The sequence below is a fragment of the Bos indicus genome, chromosome 10 (genome assembly GCF_029378745.1).
Source record: "Bos indicus isolate NIAB-ARS_2022 breed Sahiwal x Tharparkar chromosome 10, NIAB-ARS_B.indTharparkar_mat_pri_1.0, whole genome shotgun sequence".
Taxonomy (NCBI): Eukaryota; Metazoa; Chordata; class Mammalia; order Artiodactyla; family Bovidae; genus Bos; species Bos indicus.
In genome coordinates, this window is record NC_091769.1 from 50,613,098 (window position 1) to 50,634,883 (window position 21,786).

The 21,786-nt window shown below is 41.4% G+C and overlaps 1 protein-coding gene across 2 annotated transcripts in view; it reads right to left on the minus strand.

The window, feature by feature from the left end:
* Positions 1-7,177: 7,177 nt before the first annotated feature.
* The window catches only part of FAM81A (family with sequence similarity 81 member A), an 85,754-nt gene continuing 71,145 nt past the window's right edge, over positions 7,178-21,786 (minus strand). For both annotated transcript variants that reach the window (XM_070797487.1, XM_070797488.1), the window contains exons 7-9: positions 15,536-15,671; positions 13,785-13,980; positions 7,178-9,456 (exon numbers count right to left, since the gene is read on the minus strand). In XM_070797487.1, coding sequence (XP_070653588.1) covers positions 9,332-9,456; positions 13,785-13,980; positions 15,536-15,671 — 457 coding nt within the window. In that variant the 3' untranslated portion in view covers positions 7,178-9,331. The remainder of the gene's footprint in view (positions 9,457-13,784; positions 13,981-15,535; positions 15,672-21,786) is intronic.

Genomic DNA, 21,786 nt, shown 5'->3' on the forward strand with positions numbered 1-21,786 from the left:
CCTCCTTCACCTGGCACCTCCCTTCCTGGAACTCCCTATTCCCAGCCCCTGCTTTATTTCCCTCCTTACCATCAACCGACCAGCTTGGCCTTTACTTGCCTATTGTTTTTTCTCCCCAGCCTCACCTCACACTAGGCTTGAAACTTTATAAAGGCAGAAGTTTTGGTCTGTTGCATTCATGCCACATCCCAGCTAGTGCAGAGTTGGCGCTGAGTCACCATCACGGTTATAGCTTGTCTACAGTACTGTCATGCGTCCTCACCTGCAAAGCCTACTTCTAATTTCTCTGGTTTCCCGTTCCAGAAGACGAGAGCTGAGCTCAAGGATCTCCAAGGGCTCTTCCACATAGGAATTCTTTGGTTCTGGGTTCTTCCAACTGGAACACATTCCCTACGTGTGGAATCTAAAAAATAAAACAAACATGACTATAACAAAGCAGAAACAGACTTACAGATATAAAGAACAAACTAAGCAGTTACCAGTGGTGAGAGAGACCAGGGAACCCTGGTGGTCCAGCGGTTATGGCTCCATGCTTTCACTGCTGAAGGCCCAGGTTCAATCCCTGGTCAAGAAATTAAGATGGGCTTCCCTGATAGCTCAGTTGGTAAAGAATCCACCTATAATGCAGGAGACTCTGTTTCAATTCCTGGGTTGGGAAGGTCTGCTGGAGAAGAGATGGGCTACCCACTCCAGTGTTCTTGGGCTTCCCTTGTGGCTCAGCTGGTAAAGAATCCGCCTGCAATGTAGAAGACCTGGGTTCGATGCCTGGCTTGGGAAGATTCCCTGGAGAAGGGAAAGGCTGCCCACTCCAGTATTCTGGCCTGGAGAATTCCATGGACTGTATAGTCCATGGGGTTGCAAAGAGTTGGCCACGACTGAGCAACTTCCACTTTCATTTTCAGTGGGGAAAGGGGAGGGGTAAGATAGGGGTAGGGAATTAAGAGGTACAAACTGCTGCTACAGGGATATATTGGACGGCAAGGGAATACAGCCAATGTTTTATAATAAACATAAATGGAATATAATCTTGAACCATTTTGAAACACTATGTGTACACCTGAAACTAATATTGTAAATAAACTATAGTGAAAGTGAAGTTGCTCAGTCGTGTCCGACTCCTAGTGACCCCATGGACTGCAGCCTACCAGGCCCCTCCGTCCATGGGATTTTCCAGGCAAGAGTACTGGAGTGGATTGCCATATACTGCAATTTAAAAACAAGGTTTTCCAAAAGTTATTCTATTAGAAAAGACTATGATGCTAGGAAAGACTGAAGGCAAAAGGAGAAGGCAGCTGAGGATGAGATGGTTGGATAGCATTACTGACTCAATGGGCATGAGTTTGGGCAAACTCCAGGAGACAGTGGAGGATGGAGGAGCCTGGCATGTTGTAGTCCACAAGGTGGCAGAGTCAGACACAGTTTATCAACTCATCAACAAAAAGAAGTTTCTATTCCCTCCACATGGAGGCAGCAAAGGACAGTGAAGGGCTGGCCAGGTGGCGAGCTTTCTCTAGGATGCCAGCAAGTGATGAGACGGAGCAAACATTTTCACCTCCTTCCATGCTGCTCCACTATGGCCTCCAGAGTCTCAGAAAGGAGTCAGAGCTTAGCTTTCTTTGCGTCCCCATCCTATCACCAAGGAAACTGGGTCACAAGTTTGAAAATTAGACCAGGCATGACAGTTAGGGATAAAAACAGACCAGAAGCCCTCTAAAGCAATCAGACGTCCCTGAGATAAGCTAATAACAATCATTGAGAAGTGAATTTAGCCACAAATTTCTAGACATCTGGGCAGGGCCGGGCTTAGGATGAGGTGAGTGAGCCCTCATCTCATTCACCAAGTGTAAGGAGAAGAGCAGCCCAAAGATAATAGTACTTTTGTGCAATATTTCTAAAAATAAAAATTAACCAAAAAACAACAAACACTATGATGCACAAAAGTAAAATATTTAATAAAATTACATAAAACATGTATATGGGGCACATAATTTTATTTCTGCCTCAGATCGAAAATAGCTTCATACAGCATGGTTTGAACATATTTTGTTCATTGTGCAATTTTTGGCATTATTTTTGATTTTTAAAAAACATTGCATTAACATACTATTTATCTTAATTACAGAGATTTTGGTGTCCCTTCATATTTTCCATTTTGGCTCACCCTAATTCCTGGCCTGCCAGGGGCTTCCCAGGGAGTGCTAGTGGTAAGAACTAGCCTGCGATGCAGGAGATGTAAAGAGACGCAGGTTCCATCCCTGGGTCAGGAAGATCCCCTGGAGAAGGAAATGGCAAGCCATTCCAGTATTCTTGCCTGAGAAATCTCATGGACAGAGGAGCCGAGGGGTCACAAAGAGTTGGAAACAACTGAAGCAACTTAGCATGCATGCAGGCAACCCAGGCCTGCCAGGTCTGTCTCCCTAGGGGGCATCAGAGTCACTCAAGTCCCCTGGCTGACAAACTCTTGTAGGGCATCCTCCATGCCTGGGATGTCTTGTGAGAACCTGTCAGAGGCGCAGCACCCAGGTGGCAGCCCTGCCCCTTGGCTCACATGCCTTGGCTTTTCCCCCAGAGTCCAGCACCAGCCTCTGGATCCTTCTTGCCTCAGTCCAGGCAGCAGTATCTACTGATCAGAACTGCTAGACGAGACAAAACCATATAAGGACCTGGGAAATCATCTCTATCAGGGACAACTGATATAACGTTGTAAAGATGAGGCTGGAGGAAAATTCCAGATCCAAAGCTCATTTCAGGCTGACCAATGAAGGTACAGCGTTGTGGACAGAGATGTCAGTTGAAAAGATGAGGAAATTATTGCTGTAGATGAGGGCTATCTGATAAAACTTTCTGTGACAATGTAAATATTCTATATCTGCACAGGACAATACTGTAGCCACTAACCACAGGTGGTTACTGAGCATGTAAAATAGGGCAAGTGCAATTGAACAACTGAGTTTTTAAATTTATTTAATTTGGACTAATTTGTATTTAAATTTGGGCTTCCCTGGTGGCTCAGCAGTAAACAATCTGCCTGCCAATGCAGGAACTGAACTTAGGTTCAGTTCGAGTCAAGAAGGTCCCCTGGAGAAGAAAATGACAACTCACTCTGGTATTCTTGCCAGGGAAATCCCATGGACAGAGGAGCCTGGTGGGCTACAGTCCATGGGGTCACAAAAGAGTTGCACACAACTTAGCAACTAAATAACAACATATTAAATTTAAATGGTTGACGTGACTAATGGCTATTGTATTACAGTGCAGTTCTAGAGCAGCGATCCTCAAACTTCACTTGCATTGGAATCTTCTGCAGGACTTTAGTTAAAGTAGACTGCTGAGTCCATCTCAGAATTTCTGACGCAGTAGGAGGTCTAGGGTTGGGCGCCAGAGGTTACATTTCTAACAACTTCCCAGGTGATGCCGATGCTGTTAGTCTAGAGACACATTGAGACCACAGATGCAGAAAGGATTATGATTCCAATAAGCTATGGGATTATTAAACCAATCACATTATGTTGTGGGTGTCGGCTAGCACATGTGCATGCTAACTTGCTTCAGTTCAATCGCTGTCGTGATCAACTGTTCACGACCCCATGGACTACAGCATGCCTGGCCTCCCTGTCCATCACCAATTTCCAGAGTTTACCCAAACTCATGTCCAATAATGGAGAAGGCAATGGCAACCCACTCCAGTACTCTTGCCTGGAAAATCCCATGGATGGAGGAGCCTGGTAGGCTGCAGTCCACGGGGTCGCTAAGGGACACGACTGAGCAACTTCACTTTCACTTTCCACTTTCATGCATTGGAGAAGGAAATGGAGAAGGAAATGTTCTTGCCTGGAGAATCCCAGGGATGGGAGAGCCTGGTGGGCTGCCATCTATGGGGTCACACAGAGTCAGACACGACTGAAGTGACTTAGCAGCAGCAGCAGCAGCATGTCCAATAAGTCGGTGATGCCATCCAACCATCTCATCCCCTGTCGTCCCCTTCTCCTCCTGCCTTCAATCTTTCCCAGCATCAGGGTCTTTTCCAATGAATCAGTTCTTCACATCAGGTGGCCAAAGTATTGGAATTTCAGCTTCAGCATCAGTCCTTACAATGAATATTCAGGACTGATTTTCTTTAGGATGGACTGGTTGGATCTCTTTGCAGTCCAAGGGTCTCTCAAGAGTCGCTTCAGTCATGTCCAACTCTTTTCAACCCTATGGACTATAGCCCGCCAGGCTCCTCTGTCCATGGAATTCTCCAGGCAAGAATACTAGAGTGGATTGCCATTTCCTCCTCCAGGGGATCTTCCTGATCCAGGAATCAAACCTGTGTCTCTTATGTCTCCTGCACTGGCAAGCGGGTTATTTACCACTAGGGCCACCTTGGAAGCCTTGGAGCAAAATGGCAGCCTGGGCTTTGGAGAAAGATAAGACTCAAATCCCTGCTCCTGCTCTAATTAGCTGTATGACCTTCCATAATCACTCCATCACAAATGGAAATAATAGTACACACCTTATAGGGTAATTACAAAGATTAAACATGATAAGGTATATATGTCATTTGATGTTTTCAAGGTCATTCCCGGCTCTGAAAGTGTACTAACGAGACTATATATGTGGACAATGCAATTTGTAACATAATTTGTGACATTTCCACAAAATAATTCTGTCAAGATTTCTGAGTGTTGTTGTGTTAATTATTGTGTAAAACAAATTACCCTAAAATGCAGTGACTTCAAAAAGCACATATTTATTACCTGGCAGTTTCTGTGGGTCAAAAACTCAGATGTGGTTTAGCTGGGTATTTCTGACTCACTGTTTCCTTTGAGACTGTAATAAAACTGCTAGGGTTGCACTCTTACCTGAAGTCTTTATTCAGTGGTTGAGGAATCCATTTTTTAAAAAAAATATTCTTGTGGTAACTATACATAAAATTTACTATTCTAATCAGCTTTAAGGGTACAGTTCTGTGTCATTAAATACATTCACTGTTGTGTAACCATCACCACCATCCAACTCCAGAACTTTTTCATCTTCCCCACCTGAGACTCTGTATGGATTAGATATTAACTCCGTTTTCCCCACCACACACCTCAGCCCCTGGCAACTATGATGCTACTCTCTGTCCCTTTGACTTTGACTTCTCTAGGTGGCTCAGTGGTAAAGAATCCACCTGCCAACGCAAGAGATACAGGAGACACAGGTTCGATCTCTGGGTCGGGAAGATCCTCTGGAGAAGGAAATGGCAACCCACTCCAGTATTCTTGCCTGGAGAGTCCCCATGGACAAAGGAGCCTGGTGGGCTACAGTCCATGGGGTCACAGAGAGTCAGACATGACTGAGCACGTGCACAGGTGCCTCATGCAAGTGGAGTCATAGGATATTAGCCCTTTTGTGACTGGCTTATTGCGCTTAGCATAGTGTCCTTGTGGTAGCATGTGTCAGAACTGTCTCCCTTCTTATGGCTGAAGAGTATTTCATTGTATGCATACACCAGGTTTTACTTCTCCATTCAACTGTCAGTGGACACTTGGGCTGATACAATCTATACACAAACAAGTCTCAAATGCCAACCAGCCACTTGGGCACAGCCCCGCCTGTTCTGCTTTTCAATTCCCAACTAGAACTCTGGGCTCTGCACCCTCAGCCTCCCTATCTACCTTTACCCTTCTTCACCTGGAGTCTGTCTTTCCCAGCTCTGATCCATGGATAAGACCAACAACTTAAGGATCTGCCCTGCCCTTCCCCACACTTAGGGACTGTCCCCACGCTGATCTTAACAGCTTCACCCTGGTTGTACTGTTCTTTCCTGTCTCAGGCTAGGATATCACTTTCTTCAGAGATTAATCACTGCCCATACAGTCCCCACAGATAATGGGACACTTTGGACCAAAACAGGGACCCCCATATATTTCCTGTCTCACCACCAATATTAATCCCCCAGGCCCAACAAACCACTTGATACCCAATATTGCATAAATTACTTCAGCATTTTGAAAGTGATAAACCAGCTCCTTCTTTTATTATAATCTCCACTCTACAGATAAGAAAAATGAGGCTCAGTGAGGTTAAGAGAACTGCCCAAGGTCACACAGCAGTAACAGAAAAACTCCCCATAGTTACCACTGAGCTCCCAGGATGTCCTGAGTGGTATGTGATTGTTTTTTTTTTTTTCAGGCTGAAAGCCTAGTGGGATGACTACAATTTAGAGGGGTCTGTCTTTCTTATTCTGTCTGCTCTGTACTCACCCAATACAACCCATCCCCAAATGCACAGAGCCACTACCTTGGACATCTAAAGACAGGGGATGAAATGCCTGTGATACTATAGTCCTGTGGCGTCAACTACCCCACCTTCACTGAAACCACCAGAGGAAGACATCTGACCAAGCAAAGGTAGTAAGACTGCCTCTCCCATGGGCTGTGCTCTCCGAATCTGTGACCCCATGGACTGGGGCTACTCTGTCCATAGAATTTTTCCAGGTAAGAATATTGGAACAGGTTGCCATTTCCTACTTCATGGGATCTTCCCGACCCAGGGATCAAACCTGTTTCTCTTCCATCTTCTGCATTGGCAGGTGGATTCTTTATCACTGCGCCACCTGGGAAGCCCTTGGAATTGGAGCATTAAAATGCAAAAGGACTCAGACGGCAGAACTGTAAGGTTACACAGAGATGGGGTTGGAGTCAGCGGTCTGGCAAGTCCAAGTTATGTGGGAAGCAAGGCTGTATCTTTAGAGGTAGGGGAGTGCACTGGTTAGGCATCCAGACTGTGGAAGTAAGCTGCCTGGTTTGGATCACGGCTCCCACTTACCAGCCGCAGGATTTGGGGGAGGTTGCTTCGCCTTTACGTGACTCAGTTTTCTCATCTGTAAAATGTGGAAACAAACAGTATTCAACTCCATGCACTATTGTTATAATTAAATGAACAAATACCCACCAAGGTCGCAACGTGGGCATACCACACATGCTGGGAACTGCCCGCTGCCATTAGTTCAAAGACGAGACGGCACCCAGAGCTCCGGAGACCCAAGGATGGAGCAGCTCCCTGTGACTTTCCAGGTCCCAGCAGCTCTGCCAGGACTCAGAGCACTTTACTGCAACCACCAAAATGTTTCCCCAGGAAGCAAGATTTCCTACCGTATTTTACCCTAATTTACCGCCCACGAAAAGGCTTTTAAGAATCATACACCACATTGATTTGGAAGTTTTATTCTTTTTATTGCAAATTTCTGGTAAAGGAAAGTACAGGGAAGCTGATTCTCATTTAAACTTTGGTGAAAAGAGGACGTGGAGCTTAGGGACTCACAACACGTGAGTCACCTGGGGGCCTCTGACGCGTGCGGCTGCCTGCATCCCCTTGCAGAGCTTCTGACTTAGCTGGTCTGGGGGAGCAGCCCAGGCACTGACAGCTTTTTGAAGTGCCCAGGTGATTTCAATCAGCCAGAGGGGAGAATCCCCGCCGAACTCCCAAGAGGGGGACAGAAGCATCACCTGGTCAGGTCACCCCTTGACCTTGGTCCCGCCAGTTCCCCTTCTCCCAGGTGTGACGTGTGCTGATTCCTCCTCCTCGGGGCCCCCAGAGGAGAAAGATGCTTGAGGAGCCGAGGCTGTCTGTGCTGGTCTGTGCTTAAACCAGGAGAACTGTATAAACACGGTTACTTGATCACAAAGAGAAACTCACTTTGTAATTGCAAAAGAGCATTAACTTTTTTTTTTTTTTTCATTGTTAAGTGGAAGCAGTCTTCCTGAATAGAGATGGGAAGATCTGTGACAAAATAAGGAAATATATGTTGGATGACATATTCTTTGTATGACTTCTCAGGTACAAATTAAAAAGAAAAAACTTTGTCAAGCCATTGAGGGTAAACTATTATGTACTTCAGCAGCATAATTTATATGGGTAAACAGTAATAGCCAGTTACAGATTTCATTCACGATTTATTCTAAAATAGAAAATGCTTTAATTTTCCTGAGTCCTTGGCAGACAAAAAAACAGTTTTTAAAATTTTCAAAGTATTCCTGTTTGCTTTTTCTTGGGTACCCTCACAGTTCGGAATGGCACGTGTCTCACTGTTAGTTGTTACATATACAGGTGAACAGATACCACTGGTGCCAATTTCCAACGACTAATCAAATATGGCGATTGAAAAAAAAACACCCATCATCTACGAAATTGCTCAAAATGAACATTTCTTGACATTGTTATAAATGCAGTATCAATTTGATTTTCTGACCATACAAAAGTATGAATTTCTATTCCATTAATGATACTGAATGATTAACATCATAACAGTGATAAAATTTTTAAAACATTTAAAAAATACATAGGATCCCGTTTTTACATCATAATTCTGATGTGCTGTTGTGCCTTCTATTTTGTCTGCAAAACTTCTATAGGGTACAGTGCACTGATGTGATAAAACCAAGGCACAAGAATACAGCTACAATAATTGTATATAAACCTTTAGCACTCTGTGCCAATTTTGGAAAAATTTAGAGAGGAGATCAAAAAGCTTGAAAGTTTTTCACATCCCATATGATTAATGAACAATCAATTATGTAATACACTATTACCACCATTCCATTATTGAATATATGGCTATCACTATATAGGCTGTGGATAATTGAAAAAGCTTTCAGTATTAAAACCTGGTATAACTAGGTGGCTGATACAGATAATTGTGCCTTGCATTATCTAGTAACTGTCTTAAGTTTCCATTTTAATTTGTAATCTATATGGCAGTTATCAATTTTTAAACTATTTTCACTGCATAAGTGGTAGATTCTTTTCCCAAATGTTAAATCCCCTCCCCCTACAAAAGACAGAAGATTTACAAGAAGAGAACCAATATAAGAAATGCACAGACAACAATAATAAAATCCAAATATGGACTCAAAGGTTGAATTCTAATCCATTAAAACATTCTCTAAATTTAGTGAGGAGCAACACATTCCCAAGATGATTCATTAGTTTCTTAATTTAAAAAAATCACCATGACATTTTCAAGAGTAAAGTCTTGGCTAGAGAGCATCATGAATCAAAGGGAAACTGCTAAGTCTTTTCATTCATAAAATGAAAGGGATAAAAGCCTTTTAAAATCCAGGGAAGGAAGGATTATCACTTGAATTTAGGTAAGTGGAATAAAGTGGTAAAAATTGTATGTAATCCTTTTAAAGAAGAGTGTTTTCAAGATTCAAGGTAAACATTTAGACCCATGAAAACATTTCTTGGCACATGCACACCATGAATAGAACAATCCTGAATGTAGTGACAGCCTGGCTACAGAGGTATCCAGCTTCTGGCCCCACTGGCAAAACCACCTTTGAGGTCCATGTCCCGAGTCCCTTCACATGGGAGCTTCTGGCTTCTGCATCTGTTGGATTTGCTTCTGTAGCTGGTCCTTGTCCAGCTTCATCTTGGCTTCGAGAACTTGCCTGAGGGATCCTATGCTTTCATAGATGGCGGTAAACCCTTTAAGAAAGGGTAAATTTCACAAGAGTTAATATTAAAAAACAACAACAACAATGCTGTATCAAATCCTACAGCAGATACTACTGCCTGATTTGGGCAAGAATTATCAATAGATTCTCAAAGTACTGGAATAAAAGTTTAATGGGAAACAGAATAGTTACATAGTTTCACAGTGTCTCCCTACAGATACCAAGGGAAACATGAAATATTACCATAGAGAAATATGACAGACACCACTTTAACCAAGGGTCAAAGCTATCTTCACCAACACTGGGAGGACCCAACATTACGTACCCCTGATGAGGAATTGGAAAGAAGCCTGGGCTCTGCACGCTAAGATAGACCACCTCAGCGCTGTCTGCACCTAAGTGCTCTCTGACTCAAGAAGCTAAATTCTGTGTCTCCCTTAGTAGGATGCTCATGGTCTTCTTTCTTCACATTGATTTTGGAGAAGGGATTTCAGTACTGCTTCATGACATCATTACTGGAAGTAGAGTCCTTCAGTTTCAGTCTGCTAAAAGATCAAGCCCTGAGCCTCTGGAGTGGGAGCACTGACTCTAAGACCCTAGACTATCAGAGAACTCCTAACCTTTTAGGGAATATCAAATAGTGAGAACTCCCACAAAGGAAACCACTTGAACACAAGACCTGACATCACCCAACCACCAGTAGCACCCTGTGCAGGACGCCTCATCCAAACAACAGACAAGACAAAAATACAAACCCAATCCTCAGCATTCAAGATTACCACGTCACTCAGCCCTGCCCATCAGAGGAAAAAAAAAAAAAAAAAAACTCAGCACAAATCTCACCCTATGTGTAGCTTACACAAAACTGGACCAAACTTAGGAGGGGAGAAACCAAAAGGAAGAAAGAATTCAACCTTGAAACCTAGGAAAAAGAGACCTCAAACACAATAAGTTTTTTAAAAAAATGAAAAGCAGAGAAATAATGCATAATTGAAGGAACAAACTTAAACACAGAAGTCCAAATAAAGAGGAAATAAGCAAACAACCTGAAAAAGAATTCAGAATAATGATAGTAAAGATGATCAAAAACCTTGAAAATAGAACGGAGAAAATGTAAGAATCAATTAACAAAGACCTAGAAGAATTAAAGAATTAGCATACAGAGATAAACAACACAATTACTGAAATTAAAAATACTCTAGAAAGAATCACTAGCAGAATATCTGAAGCAGAAGAATGGATTAGTGAGCTGGAAGATAAAATTGTGGAAATAACTGCTGGAGAGCAGAATAAAGTAAAAAGAATTAAAAGAGCTAAGGATAGTCTCAGAGACCTCTGGTAAGATATTAAATGCACCAACATTTGAATTATAGGGGTCCCAGAAGAAGAAGAGAATAAGAAATGGTATGAGAAAATTTTGAAGAGATTATAGTTGAAAATTTCCCCAACATGGAAAAGGAAATAGTCAATCAAGTCCAAGAAGCAAGAGTCTCATACAAGAGAAACCCAAGGAGAAACACACCAAAACACATATTAATCAAACTAACAAAGGTTAAACACAAAGAAAGAATATTAAAAGCAGCAAGGAAGAAGCAATAAGTAACATACAAGGGAAACTCTATGCATTTAACAGCTGATCTTTCAGCAGAAACCTGGCAGGCCAGAAGGGAATGGCAGGATATAATTAAGGTACTGAAAGAAAAAACCCTGGGAAGGACACATCACTTCTGCAGCATGTCTGTCCAAAACACACAACCTGAATCGAATTAAAAAGAAGCAAGAAGACCGAAACGGTGGGACATTTCACAAAATACTGGCCTGTGTTCTTTAATGATGACAACATTACTGTGAAATTGATGCAGATTAAGAGAGACTAGATAAGCAACGTGGTAACTAAATATGATGAAGTGATTCTGGATGAGAACCTGGACTAGGGATGGCTTGCTACGTAAAGGAAACAATGGTGAAATTTGAAAACTGAATATTGAAAAATGTCAATAGTACATAGTAGGATACTTGTTTAGGGCTCCCCCAGTGGCTCAGTGGTAAAGAATCCGCCTGGCAATGCAGGAGAGGAAAGTTCCATCCAGGCTTGTGAAGATCCACTGAGGAAGGAAATGCAACCCACTCCCGTATTCTTGCCTGGGAAATCCCATGGACAGAGGAAACGGGCAGGCTACAGTCCATGGGGTCAGAAAAGAGTCGGATACAACTTAGTGACTAAATAACAACACAGTTGTTTAAGAGAATGTCCTTGGCTGATTTATGTCGATGTATGGCAAAAACTACCACAATATTGTAAAGTAATTATCCCCCAATTAAAATAAATAAATAATTTTTTAAAAAAGAGAATGTGCTTGTTCTGAGGGTATATACTTTGAAATAACAAAGGGGTAAAAAGGTATTCTGGCTTCTGCAACTTACTCACAAATGATTCAGGGAAAATTATATTCATCCACATTCATACATACATATACATTAAGCAAATTTCAAAATGTTAACAATTGCTGAATCTAATTCAAAGATGTATAGTTTTTGGACTAGTCTTACGGTTTTTCTAAATTTGAAATTACTTCAAAATAAAAAGCAAAATAGAAAAAAAAAACCAATAAAATTCATATTATTCTGTATTTCTATTGGTTTTTAATATCTTATTTACCAGAGAGGTATTAATACATCTTTTGTTACCCAAATATTACAGACTGAAGACATTTCAATATTCACTTACATAACAAATCATCAGCCACAACAAAAAACTCCTGGTCGATAATGTGTTAAAATAAATGTCAAAATTATCTTGCCTTCCTTAGCAAATTTAGAATTTTCTCTCAAAAAATTTTCTTTATGCAACAATTCAAGAAAAAGAAGTATAAAAATTACTTATTAAATATTCCCTAGCAGACCAGTAGTTAGGACTGGACACTTTCACTGCAGAGGGCCCCAGATTAATCCCTGGTCAGAGAATTAAGGTACCCCAAGTCATGTGGCACACACAAAATAATATATATATCCTACATGTATAGAAATATACTATACATAAAAAAGACTTCTGGATAATAGAAGGGTTTTTTAAAATACATTTTGTGTTTTATGATTTTCCACTAAGAAATCTGTTTTCATAACAAGAAAAAGTAAATGTTTTTAATTTTTTAAAGGCTCATATGCATTTCTTATCACCATCTCATTAACCACCAATGAAATAGTCAAATATCATACTCTACTAGCCCAAAAGACCAAGAAAGAAAATTCACTTTTATCTCCACAAAGTTCTAAAAGTCATAAATTTAATGGCAGCGTCTCTTTAAATAAAATAAACTAACTTGCGGTAGTTAAATAAGCAAGTAAGTGTTAGCCGTCTAGTTGTGCCCAACTCTTGAGACTCCATGGTGGTTACAACAAAATTATTCTTGGGATGGGGCTACTTTTCTTCTCATGTGGCCAAAATAGAACAATTCCATGAAGAAAATTCACAGAACCAGAGGAACAGGAAGGAATCAGGAGATAATTTAGTTCCCCTTCCCATACTACCTGACTGTCTTCTCCTTCCTGACCATGGTCAACCAACCTTCACGTAAATACTTTCAGTAAAGAACTCCCAGGCTCACAAAGCACCCGTGTCTTTCTAAGACTTCTAACTGTAGACACTTCTGCTTTATAATATGTATTCAGGTAACTTCTGATTATTGGTCCCAGTTCTGTATTCTAGAGTTCAGAGTATAAATCTAATCCCTCTCGGGACTTCCCTGATGGTGCAGTAGCTAAGACTCCGAACACCCAATGCAGGTGGCCTGGGTTCAATTCCTTGTCAGGGAACCATATGCCACAACTAAAAGATACTGCAAGCTGCCACCAAGAGCTAGGGCGGCCAAATACATAAAAATTTAAAATGTAAATCTAACACCTCCTTTATCTGGCAGCACTTTAAAACTTGAAATCAGCTCTGACACTGTCTTCCTAACAAGTGTGGAAGAATGAGCCCTGTGGGCTTCTGAGCAGAGGAATACCATTCACTGCCATGGTGGGATACTGCCAGCAGTATAACATAAGCCTTCAAAGGCCTCTCAAAGATATATGCTTATTTCTGAGGCATACTGACCTTGGCTATGATCAGAAAAGAATCTGCAGATGGCACTGAAGCTATGTATGCAAGCTAAGCAATTTTAGGTTTGTTCGCCTGTCTCTCGAGGTCTATCTGTCTTCATGTCCTTGAAGTTGAAGCAATATTTTAGTTCTACTTGGAAAATTACCTAAGGACATTCCATTATCCAGGTCTGTAGGTAGTTGTGGGGGAATACTAATTAGTTGACTTTTAGATCATACAGAAAATGAAGCACAAGAATTGTTTTCTTATTGACCTACCCGCATCAACTTCGGCTTTCATTTCCTTCATGTCTTCGGTCATCTGTAACTCAAGCTTGCTGATCCGCCCATGCACCTTCTCCTCCTCTTGTTTTGTCCTCTGTACCTCCATATTCTTCTTCTGACTCTCTTCTATTTTGTCCAGTCTGGCTGACATCTGGCTGAGCTTTTTCTCCATGTCCCTTTCACTGGCTCCCTGAGATCCATGATAAGAATGGCACGTGATTACTCCAAAGAGTCTGCATTGCATTCACATCAGTCATAATATCATCATTTAAGAACAATCTGCAGAGAACAGAATCAAAAACGTTGCTTGATGCTCACCCCAATATCCACTCTCCCCTTTTTCCATAACAGATCTCCAGTTTTCAGCTGGGTATAAGGGCACTCAGAATAAAGATTACCTTTTCTATTGTCTCTTGAGTTTGGTGTAGCCATATGATTAAGTTCTGGGTAATGAGACATAAGTATAAACATACGTGGCAACTTCTAGGAAAACTTAAAAAAACAAAAATAGCTGAGACATTAATAAAAAAAACCTCTTCTTTCTTTCTTCTGTTCCTGGAATTCAGATGTAATAGCTGGAGCTCTAGCAGCCATCTTGAACTATGTATGCAAGGGTCACTCTCTAGGACTGGTAAGCCAGAAAGATCATGGGTCACTGAGGATTGATGAGCTACCATAACAGCCCTGCAATCCCTATACCCAGACTTCTCTTATGTGAAAAATAAATAAGCTTCTATCATATTAAAGTCACCATTATCCTGGAGTTTGTTAGTTATTAAGGCACCTCAGATGTAAAAATAGTGATCCAAAGACACAGATGACTACAAATCAATCAGCAGATCTGATAAAAATATGGAGACATGTAAAGAAACAGTTCAAACAGAACATTTTCTTTCCTTTTCTCTCCATCACGCTTGGTTCTTATGAGAATCTGGGTCTGTGGGCAAGCTTTAGAGGCCAGGACTACAGATACCAAGCTGTAAGTGGGCTAAAGCATAACAAAACTCTCGTGATGTGCCCAGTGCACAGTCTGCAATTCAACAGCTCGGCATCAAGAGAGAGCAGAGCCAGAGATACAATCTACACCAGTCACTTATGCTCCATCAAAGTCCAAGGGAGAGGAAGCAGTGCAAGAAAAGAGAAGGGAGAGGGAGGTCAGGCTAGATAACCAAATCAAAAAGCATTTGCTTTCCAAGTCCTGATACTGAATACTATACATGCAAGGCTTTCTGGGTATGGTTTTTGAGCACTTCTGCAAACCTTAGGCCTACAGGAGAGTGGGGTGAAATGAGAAGGAAGAAAACTGGATTCTGTTTAGATGTTGCCCTGTGACCCCTCATGCTGGGTTTATAATGTGATGGAGGGGCCTGGGGGGAGAAATCTAGTCAAGGCGGCTTTGACCAGACCATGAAACTAAAACTAAGATGAAATATGTAATTGCTATTTTTATTTGGAAATGCAGCTGGACAACTTGGTTCTTTAAGGTCTTGATTTGGATTTGTCTTAGTTAAAAGTACTGAAATTTTCTATTATTTTTCTTTGTTAATCAAAACAAGTCAAAGTGCTCTGTCTCTTTATAACAAAGAATCAGTATGAACCATGGAAAGAGATTATAAGGCAAGAAACAACCATTAACAGCTTAATGTAATGCTAAATAAATCAAACATACGTTACAAGGTATTATTCAAACATTGCAGGTCTCACCGAATAACTTAACTATGTTATGGTTGAACATCAATACCTACACTGTTTTCCTTAACAACCAAGGAGAGCTGATCGATTTTCTGCAAAAGTTCTTTTTCTATCCGTTCTTGTTCCTGTTGCAACCAATTCCGCGCAGATAAAATCTGGTTACTGAGTTCCTCGATTGTACCTTTAAATCTAAAACAAGAAAAATTAGCTGTTATACATAAAACAACTTTAAAATGACATCAAACAACCTCCGTCTCTATCAAATCTCTTGGAAATATGTAAGCATTAAATTCAGTTCACTGAGAATTACACGTTTACCTTTTTCATAGAATTGCACTTGGCACTAAATTGAGAAGGAAGGAGAAGAGGAGGATATAACAGAAAAGCGCCTGATAGCACTCCCACCCGTGCAGGCCCGGCAGTGTGCGTACCAAGGCGTCACATGCAGAGCCGCTCCAAGCACCTACCTCTGCAGCTTAAAAGGCCCAGGCCACTCCTGGCTCAAAGGACACAGTAGCCTGGCTCTCTTCTAGGCTCCTCCTTGCCCAGGACTCTTTCTCCTTCTCCAACTTTTCTCCCAGGACTGGAGCCTGGATCCCTTTCTCTCTTATGTTCTGCAAATTGCTCTTGTCCCATAAAGATATTTCTTAGTTTAAATCAAAGAGAGAATTTTTTAAAAACTCAAATTTCCATTCCTATAGTCCTCTCCCTTTCCAAATACCTTAAAATAACATCCCACTGCCTCCCCATTTGAATTATTTTTATTATGAAAACAATAAAAGTACACAAGAATATATGTGACTTAACAATAAAAATAATAAAATGTATACCCCCCTGTGGTATAAGTCCCCAATTCTCTGCAATATCTGTTCTCCTCTTCTTCCCTATTAAGAAATCCTCAAGTGTGACCTGAGTGTGCAACTACCTAGTTAAGACCACACTTATCAGCCCTCCTGGCAGCTATGTGTGGCCATATGACTAAGTCAGGCAATGGAACATGCACTGAAGTGATAAGTACACTTCCTGGTCATATCATCAAAAACAAAGCTTCTCAGTCTTACATGGGCAGGAAGTCAAGCCAGCAGCCCTGCCCAACTGTGGAGACCCACCTGACCTGGGGGCCTGACCACAGAGCACAGCAGCTTTTATGAATTCATTTATTCTAACAGTTCTTTGAGGGAGTCTTTAGAGTTTTCTCTATAAGATAATATCTGCAAGCAGGGATAACTTTGCTTCTTTTTTTGTTCTGAATGTCTTTCATTTCTTTTTCTTGTTTAGCTGCTCTAGCCAGGACTTTCAGCACTATATTGAATAGAAGTGCTGAGAATGGGTATCCTTGTCTTACTTCTGATATTAGAGGAAAAGCTTTCAGAATTTCATCACTGAGTATTATGTTAGTTGTGGGCTTGTCATATGTGCCTTTATTATGTTGAGATACATTCTATTAATATACTCAAATTGTTGGGAGTCTTTAGTATGATGTTGAATTTTGTCAAATGCTTTTTCTGCATCTGAGATGATATCGTTTTTATCCTTCATTCTGTTAATGTGATGTATCACACTGATTGACTTGTATATATTGAAACATCCTTGCATCTCAGGGATAAATTCCACTTGACCATGGTGCATGATTCTTTTAAAATGCTGTTGAATTGGTTTGTTAGCATTTGCAAGTATGTTCATCGGAGATAATTGGTCAATAATTTTCTTTTCTTGTAGTGTCTATCTGGTTTTGTTATCAGAATAATGCTCCTCGTAAAATGAGTTTGGAAGTGTTTTCTTCAACTTTTTGGAAGAGTTTGAGAATGACTGGCATTAATTCTTCTTTAAATGTTTGATAGAATTCACTCATGAAGCTATCTGGTCCCAGACTTTTTCTTTGTTGAGAGATTCTAGATTATTGATTTAATCTCCTTACTCATCATTGGTCTGTTCAATTTTCTATTTCTTCATGATTCAGTCTTAGTAGCTTGTTTCCGGAGTTTATTCATTTCTTCTAAGTTATCCAATTTGTTGACATACAATTGTTCGTAGCCGTCTCTTATGATCCTCTGTATTTCCGTGTTGTCTGTTGTAGTAGTTCCTCTTTCATTAATAATTTTATTTATTTGAACCCTCTTTTTGTTTTGCTTAGTCTAGAGAAAGTTTTGTCTCTTTGGCTTGACAATTACTTTTTTTATTTTCCCCCATTTTTTTTCTGTTGTTTACTATTCTCTCATTTATTTCTGGCCTATCTTAATCATTTCCTTCTTCCTGCTATCTTGGGCTTAATTTGTTCTTCTTTTTCTAAAATTCCTTGAGGTATAAAGTCAGGTTGTTTATTCAAGGTCTTTCTTTTTTCTTAATGTAAGGATTTAACACTGCAGATTTCCTCACAGAACTGCCTCTGTGGCATCCCATAAGTTTTGGTGGACTTCCCTGCTGGCTCAGATGCCTGCAATGCAGGAGACCTGGATTCAATCCTGGGGTTGGGAAAATCTCCTGGAGGAGGGAATGGTAACCCACTCCAGTATTCTTGCCTGGAGAATTCCACAGACAGAGAAGCCTGGGGGGCTACAGTCTATATATGCTGTGTTTCCATTTTCATTTGTTTCAAGATTTTAAAAAATCTTCCTTTTGATCTTCTTTGACCCACTGGTTGTTCAGGAATGTGTTGTTTAATTCCACATATTTGTGAGTTTTTCAAATTTACTCCTGTCATTAATTTTTAGTTTCATACCACTTTGGTTTGAAAAGCTACTTGACATGATTCGATCTAATTTCTTAGGACTTATTTTGTTGCCTAATATATGATCTATCCTGGGAATGTTCTGTGTGTACTTCAGAAGAATATGTATTCTGCTGCTGTTGGATGAGATGTTCTATATCTGTTGGTTAGGTCTCTGGTTGGGGAGGGCTATTGCCCATGCTCTGAAGTACAGGTGGAGGGAGACTGTTGACTGGGCTCAATGGTCATGTGATTCTACTGGCTGGACTTTCAGCATAGGCAGGGCTGCTGGCTGGGCTGCACAGTCAAATGGAGCCACTAACTGAACTCTGCCATTCCCTCTGGTCAGGTGGGGTCACTGTGTTCCCTGGTAGGGTGGTTGGACCCCCATGATAGGGCTTAGGCTCCACAGTTGGGTAGGGTGCTAGCTGTGCACCACTGGTAAGGAAGGTCACTGGCCAGAATCCCTGGTCAGGCAGGGCCACCAGCTGTACTGTGAAGTCAAGTGAATCCGGAGGCTGTGCTTGTGGTTGAGTGGGATTGCTATCGGGGCTCCCTAGTCAGGTAGGGTCACAGGGCATGTTCTGCTTTTAGGAAGTGTTGTTTGTTGGGTTCCTTGCTAGGGCAAGGCCAAAGGCTCTGCTAAGCAATAAAGTGGGGTAATAGGCTAGGTTCCACTTCTAGGTAGAGTTACAGGCTGGACTCCAAGGCACCTGGGTCACTGTTGGTCTCCTTGGTCAGGGAAGATTTTACATTTTACTTTCAGTGACTATATTTTCTAGAAGCCCAATTTGGTTGGTTGTCAATTTTGACTTTTTATTTTTTGGCCACACCATGTGGCCTGTGGGATTTTAGTTCCCCAACTAGGGATTGAACCCAGGCCCTCAGCAACAAGAGCACAGGGCCCTAAACACTGGACTACCAGGAAATCCCCCTGACTGTTCATTTTTGGTAAACTCTTATTCCTTTGTCATATTTTCAAAAAGTGTGTGTGTGAATACTCACACATTCACATACATACATATATACACACACAACCACTTTATCCGATAATTCCTATATATGCAGTACTTAGGAGTCTGATTCTGCTTATTGTTGTTTCTTCTCACTTTATTATTTATGTGACTTTTTTTCCTTGTGTTGGTCTATAATTTCTGATTTTCATTTATGTTCCTTAGAACTTAATTTGCCTGCGGGGAGCCTTGAAGACTGCATATTTGTATTTGCTTCTGCCAAGCATCTTAGGCCACTACCAGAGATCATTCTAAGATAAAATATCTATTCTGGTTTCTTCAAATTGGTTGGGTAATGTGAACTCTAAGTCTAAATCCACATAAAGGTTGTACTGTGGTTTAGAATTTTTTAGGAATATCTTTTACACTTCTACTCAGAATCAAGACTAAGACAGGTAAGTTTCTTTATGAATTCTCTGCAGAATGTTTTTGTTTATGTTTTCCCTAGTTCATTCAACCAGGGTTCTACCTTTGGGTCTCTAATCTGTCTTTCTCCCCCACACAGGCCCCAGGCTTAGTACCCTTTCCTCTGTGAACAGCCTTTGTGTCTAGACTTCTGGACTTTAAATTGTAGGAAGAAAAATAAAGATGTTCATGTCTGCTGACTAGTAATATCTGCTAGGGAGAAAATTCACAGAAAAAAAAAAAAACTAATATGTTTATTTTCTTCCTGTATGATGGAAGGAAGGGGACAGGAGATCTTTCTGCACTTGGCAAGCTTGTAGGATCTATGAGAAAGAGTAACATAACTCAGGAATGATATAAGTACAGATAATTAGAGGAAAGGAAACATGGTTTCTGTAAGGGAATTCCTGTTAAATCATCAATGACCTTGAAATGGTATTAAGCATGGAGATAGTGAGATAGAAGAACCAGAAGAATGATTAATTTAAAATTTCCAGAGACTTCCCCTGGCAGTGCAGTGGTTAAGACTCTGTGCTTCCACTGCAGGGGTAAGGGGTCTGACCCCTGGTCAGGGAACTAAGGTACCATATGCCTCATGGTGTGGCCACAAAAATAATAATGATAATAAAAAATTGTCACAAATCTCTAACAAAGTCAGCTTCTAACAAATGTAATAGTCAAATACAAACATACATAAATAAACATATATGGTCACTATGGGCTCTGCTTTGGCAGGAAATTTGCCAAGCTTATGAAGATTCACGACAGGGAAAAGTATATGGTTCTATGATTGAGCAGAAGAGCAGCAGATGAGTTTCGTTGGGGGCAAATCCAGTTTAAAGTGTCACTGAAACACAATGCAAAGTGTAACACCAAACAGTGTCCTAACGAGACAGCTCAGCTTCCCCCCTGCACAGACCTCTCTCATCTAAATGCCTACAGTGCCCCCAATCCACAACTCGGCTTCAGCGCCTGTGATCCATCTTCCAGCTGCAATCAAGACCATTTAAAAAAATAACATAAATTGACTATATCACCCTACCTGCTTAAAATCCTTTGGTGGCTTCTTATTGCTCTAGGGAAAGAAACAGCAAGTCCTGACTGTGTGAAGTCCTGTGCGCTGGCCTGCCTCCCCTCTAGCCTCACTCCCACCCTCAGGCTCTGTCCCAGCCCCTTGTGCACTGTGCCTATCCCTCAAGTCACACTTCTCGCACGACAGGCTCTTCCATCTCCTGGGTCCTCACCGCACTGTTTACTTTGTTGTTCAGCCGCTAAGCCAAACCCAACTCTTTGCGACCCTATGGACTGAAGCATGCCAGGCTCCTATGTCCTCCACTGTTTCCTGGAGTTTGCTTAAACTCCGTCCATTGGATTGATGATGCTGTCTAACCATGTCCTCCTCTGCCGCCCCCCCTTCTCCTTTTGCCTTCAATCCTTCCCAGCATCAGGGTCTTTTCCAATGAGCTGGCTCTTCACTTCAGATGGCCAAAGTACTGGAGCTTCAGCTTCAGCATCAGTCCTTACAATGAATATTCAGGACTGATTTCCTTTAGGACTGATGGGTTTGATCTCCTTGTAGTCCAAGGGCTAGTGAATGCCATTCATTCTTCAGCTCTCACTCAGAACACCACCTGCTCAGGAAGGCCCTACAACCAGGCCTCTGTCACTCACCCCAGCAGCATTACTGTATTCGTTTCCCCCAGCTGTTGTGACAAATCACCATACACTTGGTGGCTTAAAACAACACATTTATTCCCTTTTGGTTCTGAAGGCCAGAAGTCTAAATTCAGTCTCACTGGACTAAAGTTGGGGCGTGAGCGGAGGCAGTCCCTTCTGAAGGCTCTGAGGGGAGAATCATTCCCTTGCTTTTTTCAGCTTCTAGTGACTGCCTGTCTTCCATGGCTTGTGGCCCCCTTCCCCACCTTCAAAGCACATCACACTACAATCTCCGCTTTCATTGTCACATAGCCTTCTCTCCTGATTCTGACCCTCCTGCCTCCGTTTTACAGGGACTCCAAAGATTACATCAATAATGATGATACAGATGACATTACTCATCTTAAGACCCTTAATTTAATCACATTTGCAAAGTTCCTATTTGCCATTTAATGTGCCATAACTCAGCAGCGGCCACAGGACTGGAAAAGGTCAGTTTTCATTTCAATCCCAAAGAAGGGCA